This window comes from Elephantulus edwardii, unplaced genomic scaffold, assembly GCF_000299155.1.
Source record: "Elephantulus edwardii isolate Elephantulus edwardi_28Jun2011 unplaced genomic scaffold, EleEdw1.0 scaffold00042, whole genome shotgun sequence".
Classification (NCBI taxonomy): Eukaryota; Metazoa; Chordata; class Mammalia; order Macroscelidea; family Macroscelididae; genus Elephantulus; species Elephantulus edwardii.
The window spans coordinates 16,377,580-16,386,284 of NW_006399792.1; the positions used below are offsets into that span (position 1 = coordinate 16,377,580).

Here is an 8,705-nt window from a genome sequence, read left to right on the forward strand (position 1 = left end):
TGCATTTCTCTCCCTGCCCACCCTTCTCCCGCCTCCAGTTCGCTCTTCTCTTTGAAAAGTAAAAGAAAAATTCTTTCATTGGTATAGAATTCCCTCCCCCCGGCCCTGAGTACACTCCACTATGGAACATTCATTCTGGACTCTTGTCATAACCATAATATCCAATCGTATATCGCTTTCAAACAATTCTCTCCCTTATCTGTTTCAATGCAGTATACATAATTTATCCAGTTATTCTCAGTCTTACTCCAACCCTGATGTCAGTCCCGTTCTACAATAGAAGCACATTCAGCACCTGTCCTTTTGTGACTGAGGTATTTCACTCAGCATAATGCCCTCCAAGGTCACCCATTTTGAATAATATTGGATGAGTTCCTTGTTTTTCAATGCAGTGTAGTATTCCATTGTGCCTCACTTACTTTTGAGCATGTTGCTAGGAGGGAGGGGTTATTTCTTGGAGAGGGACATGAGTCTGGGAAGGGTGGAAGACCAGAGAAGGAGATGATCAATCAGGTGGATTGACAGGGTGACTGCTGCAATAGGCTCTTGTATATCAGGATGTGTGAGGGCAGTGTAGGAAAGAACATGGTTTAGATCTTCTGTTCACAGGGTCACTAAGTCATACTTGTTTTGAAGGCACCTAACAACAACAACAAAAATGATAAATTTATGGCAAATGTAAGTGGAACACCCTTAACGATGGCATTAGTATTTGAAAAGTAACTTCTTCCTCATCGAAGACTGTATAAAAAAGACTTCATTCTTCCTTTCTTTTTTTCCAAAATTACTCTTCTGTTATTAAAAACTACTTGCTTAAAAAAAATAATAAATAAAAATTTTTAAAAATTAAAAAAAAACCCTACTTGCTTGAAGTACCAATAGGATACTTGGGTCAGTTATACAAGCTACAAATGCAAAGTTGGTTTGATGAATGTTAATGTTTCATATAGTAAAGGCCTACCTGTATTTTACTGCAATGAGTCAGTATACTACTACTCAAGATACACTTCAAAGACAGCATTTGAATTGGTAGCAACATGTTCTTAGAATCTACAACCCAACCTAAATTATCACTTGAAAATCACCTATACAGAAAATTAGGAAATTTTATAGCACAGTAAATCTGAATACTGAGACCAATAATCACATGATCATGTTTTGAGAAGCTATGGATTCATCCTCCCTACTTCTCCAAGTTCAGATAAACTTGTTATTCTAGGTAATAGCTTGCACAGTTAATCAATTCAAAATTTCTTCCTTTCAAAAATATAGCCCCAATTTTTCCTCTTAAGCTAACTTGGTATTGTTTATGACACTCCAAATACTCCAAGTAGAATATTCATCTAGCGTTTTCCCCCCAAAACCAAAACTACTCTCAATTCCTTTTCACTTAACCTTGGTTGGAACTTAAAAAGCACTGCTTATGGACAGAAATCATTCCTAGCTAATTTTAAAATATATGTATTTGTAATAACGTTTTGCAATTTAAAAACAAAGGCCAATGTTGCATGCTGTTAACAAGACAAAGTACTTTCTACAAACCAATTATACAAGACTAAAGTGTATAATCTTAAAAGGGAGCAAACTTTTTTGCAAGCATACTTGTGCCTGCTGTCAATCTACTGAGGGATAATGAAGGACGAGGAAACTTAACTTTGCAAGTGAAAACTAAGCTACTTTCAAATCGGTTTATAAACTACTATCAAAGAGATAGCAGAGAAGATTCTGAACAAACTAAACTTCAAATGTACCTGCTCTCCTAAAGCAAATTACTAAATTAATTTCGGGGAGAAAAGCAGCACCCTCACAACACATTCGAACAAGCAAGAGCAAACGAAGACAGGATCCCAGGGGAGCTACATGGTCCTCAGCCCGGAGGAGCCAGCGGAGAATCGCACCTAGAAGTCAACGCATGACACCCGCCTGAGCCACAGCTGGCAGAGCTGAGGCTCAATCCTGCGCGATCTGACCCGCTAATGAGTCACTGATCCAATCACGACACCACATCACTTGCTAGGTCGTTTTCTATTTATTTCCTCGCATCAAGGAGGACTGAAAATGATTTAAAGTCTTAATGAGAGACCCGTGAATTGATCAGAGCTGCCAGCGAGCAGCAAAACCGGCTTAAGTATGAAAGCTCGAGACTTAAGAGCCCCTGCTGGCCCAGCACAAGAGGCAGAAAGACAAGAAGAGTAAGCCGGCGGGGCGAGACGAGGAACCGGCGAGAACTAAGGGAAGCCACTGCCACACCCCAGCCCTCCCTCACCTGCCCGCCCCAGCCTCGCTGGTGGCCGTACCTTCTGCCAATGACTCCTCCAGGGTGACCTGGTAGCGACCGACCGCGAACACCCGGACCCCTACGGACGAGCCGCCCGAGCTGGAGCCGGTCCCTGCCCCGCCAGCCCCGCTAGCCGCCGCTCCGCCGCCCTCGGACTTGGGCATCCGAGAGAACTTCTTCATGGTCCCGCCGGGACGCAGGAGGGCGCGGAGCGCGCGCAAGGGCGATCCAGAGGGCGAGTCCGCGACCTGGCCGGCAGCCGAACGTCCGCGAGGGGTCGCAGCTCCACGCCTGTCCGAGCGTCCGTGCGCGCTGCGGCCCGCCGAACCTCACATTCCGCGCGCCCCGAAGAGAGCACAACGCAAGCCCCGCCGCCCTGTCCGCGGCTCCGCTGCAGCTGCCCGGTTCCCCGCAGAGGGCAGCGGAGGGCGGGGACGGGGCGGGGCGCGAGGGGGCGGGCCCGAATGCGGGGGCGACGCCACCGCCTCCGCAACTGCCCCGGCTGCCCTCTCCGCCTTCCAAATGCCTGGGAGCGCGAGCCCGGGAGGAGGGAAGGAGGGAGGGGCCCACGGCAGGGGGCGGGGCGGCCAGCCCCTCCAGGGAGTGGACTGGAACTCAGGCCGCACACCCTCAGGACCGCAGCCCGCCTGGCCGCCTCGCCGGACCTGCGCCGCCAGCCACGCGCGGCCGTTGGCGGCGCGGTTGCTGCCAACCGCTCACTGAGGCAGGGCCCCGGCGCAGGCGCGCTGCCCGCGCCGCCGGAAATGACGGTTCCGGCTCTTGTCACGTGGAAGAAAATGGGGGTGGGGGCGATGGTGGGGGTTGGGGAACAGGGCGAGGTCCAGAGTCCCCCAGGGTCCGGGGTCCCCTGCAGGCAAGGTTCGGGCCAGGCCGGTGGGCCTGGTTCCCGCGCTAGCCATGGGCGCGCTGGCTTGTCATCGCCCTTAGAAATCGGTATGCCACTTTGGGGCTTAAAAATGCCGCCAACCGCTTAACTTCCTCCGAGAACTTTTCTCAGTGCACTTCCAGCGGGTTTCTTAGACTTTCTCCCTGGAGACGCTACTCCTGATCACCCACCCTGAGCGTGGGAAGTGGCAGCAGCCGCACAGCAGGAGCGGATTCTGGTAACTGGACTTCCAAAACCACGGTGTCATCTCTTCTGTAAAAAAGGACGCCTGTGCTGGGAAGTGTCTGGCGGTTTCAAATTACTTAGCAGTACTTTTAAAAATCGCCACTACTGTGTAACAAAGGTGTGAGGTAATCAGAGCAGGTGTTAAATTCTTTTTACAGACTTTGACTTACTTCACCTTTGGTTAAAGACAGCTTAAAGACTGGCCCAAGGTCACACAGCTGGCTGGCTCCTGGTCGAACTGAGACTGCAGCGCCTGTCCTTTGGTCCTTAATGCTCCTTTGATCATTTGGGGAAAGTAAAGAGTCAGATCATTGATCACACCTGAAAACAGGCAGATTTAGGACTGTTGGGAAGCAAAATCAGTCACTGGGATTTTTACCTCCGTATAACAAGAATGTTTTCAGAAAAAAATTAAGTTGCTTCCGTTTCATAAAATTCAAATTTATTGCCATCGAGTCTTAAACTGATTCAGCAGGTCTTAGAAAGCTGTCAATTGCACAGGAGATTACCAATCCTCCTCTGCTGCGCATATTGAATTCGAACTACCAGGAAACAGATTTTATGTAAGCGCAACTTCCTACAGACTACGCCACCAGAACTCCCTCAATTTCCTAAAGGACAAAATTCTGCCATCCCAGTTCGTGGAGCAGGACAGTAGTTAAGGAGTAGACCAGGCGATATTAGTACAAGAATTTTAGGTGGTAGGCAGTTGGAGAGACCACACTCAACCCCAGTCATGAGCCACATATGAATATGGTTGTACCGCAGCCAGAGGTCTAACTTGTTAAGCCAAAAATCTGCATATTTTTCTTTTTTAGTATAGCTGTTCCCAAATTTTTAAATATGTAGGCCAAGTGAATCATGCCTGCGGAAAATGCCTTCTATGAAATTAGATAAATGTGGTTCAATTGTACCTCCTCTCAGTTTTTTAACTCTTTTAATGAGGTGCAGAAAAGAACATTTAAAAATGTGCTTAGAAAAACAGACTGAATTTTAAATACTCCGTTATTTCCTTTCCTGTACTATTTAAATGAAGTATTTGAATAATGGAATATTTGAATGTGCTCTTTTAAAATTAATATCTTTAGTCATTTTGCAGACAGGAAGTGAGATACTAAGGGCAGAAAGGAGGAAAATTAACTGGGGATTCATGTCTTGTACAGGGGTCTCACGTGCCTGTCTGCTAACTGAAAGTTTTATGGTTTGAACTCACCAGTAGATCCAACAGTAAATCTGTGAAGATCATAGCCTGGAAACCCAATGAGGTAGTTCTTGGTCACACAGGGCTCACATACGGATTGTAACTGACTTGACAGGTGATAAAAACAGTCTTTTAGTGTTGCACTCCCATGGCTATGGAAGAATATCCAATTTGACATCTTTTTCTGATGACTTATCATAAACCCACAGATAAAGGGTAGTTTAATAAACATTGAAGAAATTACAAGTACAGTTCCATTTTTTATTATTTGAATCTTTCAAGTGTTTATGTTGTTGTTTATCATCATAGACGAGCTGGCCCACTTATCTCCCATGGTGGTGGTGTGTGGACCCATAGGGGACCCTCTGACAAGTTTTCAGAGGCAGTTAAACTCACTTATCTTTCTCCCATAGAGCAGCAAGTGGCTTCAAGGCATATGCTTTCATGATTCCAACACAGGTCTTGCCACTAGGCCACCACTGTTTATGTACTCCTATAAAAATAGCTTTGAGCAGAAGTGAAGAAGTCTGAAAGAGTTGTGCTGCTTGCTAATGCCAAGGCCCTACCTCTAGCAGTTTGAATAAACCAACAGCTCAAGGGTAGAAAGATAGGTAGGCAATCTCCTTCCTTCCAATCTCCATGCTTCTGACAGCCTCACAAATCCAATGGAATATCAGTTATGAGTCTCTTCCAAGCCTGAGGCAATGAGTTTTTGAGTGAGATAAAAATAGTTGAGGCCTAACCACATAATGTTTTTAAATTTTTTTAATGGCTTAAAAAAACCCCAACAGCAGCAACCAGGTTGCTTCCCTTTACAAAGTTTCATTTTACACTAGTCTGACAAAGCCAACATTTCATTGTAACTAATTAAATGTGCATCAATCTCTTTAAATTTGAAGAATTTTGACAATGGGAAAAATTAACGTATTTTATTATGCGGTGTGAACACTAAACCCCTTCTGGTTACTTTAACCAATCTTTTGTATTAAGGATCAAACAAAATGTTGTTTTTGTTGTTGTTATGTACTGTCAAGTCGCTTGCGACTCATAGCGACCCTATGTACAACAGCCCTAAACCCTGCTCTATCCTGTGGCAATCACACTGCCTCTGACACACCCATCCTGATTACCCCAGTCACTGAATCAATCCATCTCATAGAGGGTCTTCTCCTCTTGCACAGTCCCTCCACCCTCCCAAGCATGATGTCCCTCTCCAAGGACCTGTTCTTCCTTACAACATGTCCAAAGTATGTCAGACAAAGCCCCAGAATCCTTGCCTCCAAGGAGTAGCCTGGTTTAACCCTCTCAAGGGTGAATCTGTTCATTTTCTTGGCAATCCATGGTACATTCAATACTCTTCTCCAGCACCACAGCTCAAAGGCATCAATTCTCCTTCTGTCCTCCATAGTCATTGTCCAAATCTCTGATGCATAACAAGTAATTGCAAAAACCATGGCCTGTATCAGGCGGACCTTAGTCTCCAGAGAGACACCGTTGCTCTTGAGTACTTTAGAGAGGTCCCTAACAGCAGACTTTCCCATCACAATACGTTTTTTGATTTCCTGGCTGCTGGTGCCAAGAGTGTTGACCGTGGAGCCGAGCAAACTGAAGCTGTGAACAATCTCAATCTCTTCACCATCCATCCTGACGCTGCCAATTGGTCCAGTGGTGAGAATCTTTGTCTTCTTGACATTGAGCCTCAGTCCATACTGAAGGCTGCAGTCCTTGACCCTCCGCAGCAAGTACATGAGGTCCTCCTCAGTTTCAGCAAGCAGGGTTGTGTCATCTGCATAACACAGATTGTTAATAGACCTTCCACCAATCCTGATACCGCAATTCTCCTCATAGAGCTCAGCCTCCCAGATAATCTGCTCTGCATACAGGTTGACTTGACCCAAAAGACTTACTCAAGAGCCATAATTACCTAAGTCACCTCTTCAAACCTTGATTAATTCTTTTTACTCACGAGTCAACATTTTACTTGAAAATGTGTCTTCACTATGTTCACGATCAGAAACCATTATTCTCCTAGCTTTACATTATTGCATTGTTGTTGTTAGATGCCATCAAGCCCAGTAGGACTCACAGCGACCCTGTGAACAAAAGATCTGAACCCTGTTCTATCCTGTGCCATCCTCACACTACCTGACACACAAGAGCTCATTGCAGCAGTCACTGTCAGTCCACCCGGCTGAGGGTCTTCCTCTCCTTTGCAGACCCTCCACCCTTCCTAACATCATTATACCTCATTAAATGTCCTTATGTTTAGTTTCCCAAAAAGTAAAAGCTCTAAAGTCTTTTAAAAGGATATATGCTTGCCTCTATTATGAGAACAAAACTTTTTCATTTCATTGATCTCTAAATCTTTTGTTTAAAACTTCACAGCATCAACACTATACATTGTAATAATGTATCTTTCTTTGACTATTCCATATAATTTAAAACATTATGATGCTCACAAATATTCTTAACACGTTGCCTCACACTTTTAAATTGACAGTCATATTTAGAAATACATTTTTTTGATACATTACCATCATTTGAGGCAAAGTGTTAAATAGGGGAAAAAGTCTCATTTGACTTTAAACATTGTTGCTGATTGCCGTTGAGTTGAGCATTACTCATAGTAACTCTATGAACAAAAGAACTGAAGCCTTTCTATAAATTTTTTCATTTCTTTAAGTTCCTAGGTGGTTTCCAGAGCCATGTTGTTTAGGAAGTAGATGCCACTAAATACTCTTTTATATTTACTTTTTCCTACAGCTTGATGGTTAGAAAATATTTCAGGGCAAAGGCAACTTTACCACCAGAAAGGTGCTTGGTGAATGAGGGATCCTCTGCCCCCAGGAATAGCACTGGCTTTCACACCTCATGGCAAATAAAAACCCTTGCCTAAAGAAGGTTTTGACCTAGACTTGAATTGCAGTTGTATTTCTGGATAATCTGTCCTGCCTCAGACCCACTTCTATGTACTAGGCATTTCTATTTCTCTCTATGGTTACTACCCAGCCTTCAGTTACATTAATATAAAAAGTTATCAGAATGTAAAGTAAGTCATTCTTGTTGGGCCTTTGCAATGCAAATATGCTCTTCTAATGTATTTTACCTTGTTAATAGTCACAAAAATCTCTATAATACAAACTCTATTATTATTCATACTTTATAAGACATGTTGTTGATATTGTGTGCCGTTGAGTCATAGCTGACCCACAAGTGGATTTTCAGAGGCAGTTATTGCACAGGAGAAGACTGCCAATCCTTCTCCCACAGAGTAGCAGTATGCCTTCAGAATTGCAGCACAGCTTCTTACCCCTAGGTCACCAGAGCTGGATTAAACTACATGCTCAGGCTCAGTAGTGTGTACAAGTACAGGTTTATATAACACCTGTTCTTAATCACATTCAGACTCTCCTTGAAAACATAATGAATGCTATCATAGTTCCAATCTGAGATGGTAAAGTGTCCTCCTATATCTTCTGACCCCATCACTCACCTAATTTGAACTGCTTGTTCAATTTTGGTAAATCTAATATGAATTATTTTAGTTACAGTGTTGTTCCTGCCCTTAGCCCAGTGCCTTGACCCACTTATTTCCCAGCTCCACCCTCCACCAGGATACCCTTATACTTCTACCAAATCCCTTCAGAATTAATCTTACATTGTCCAACCCTTGATATGATAGCTTGTATCTGAAGCTTTCTTCGCTTCTGTGATTCCAAACACGTCAACTGCTGACAATTGTTTTATGCTGTGACCAGTGTCTCTTAAGTTTAGTTGTACTGTCTCTGAAGGGAAGGTGATGTGTCCTTTAGAACTCCTGTATAGATTGCATTTTTCTCCTTGGCCCAAGGGCCACAGGCCCAAACTATCTTGGCTCAGCCTCGGGGCTTTTGTACCTGTGGGGGTGGCAAAAGCTTTTGTCGTGAGTCGATTCTCTATTGGCTGGCTCCCGCAGCCTTCAGTATGGACTGAGGCTCAATGTCAAGAAGACAAAGAATCTCACCACTGGACCAATTGGTAGCATCAGGATGGATGGCGAAGAGATTGAGATTGTTCACAGCTTCAGTTTGCTCGGCTCCACGGTCAACACTCTT

General features: G+C 44.4%; 1 protein-coding gene across 1 annotated transcript in view; it reads right to left on the reverse strand.

Annotated features, from left to right (window-relative positions):
- Window positions 1-2,460, reverse strand: part of BMP2K (BMP2 inducible kinase) — a 178,973-nt gene extending 176,513 nt beyond the window's left edge. Inside the window, exon 1 of the mRNA XM_006885292.1 lies at window positions 2,298-2,460. Coding sequence (XP_006885354.1) covers window positions 2,298-2,460 — 163 coding nt within the window. The remainder of the gene's footprint in view (window positions 1-2,297) is intronic.
- Between the last annotated feature and the right edge of the window lie 6,245 nt (window positions 2,461-8,705).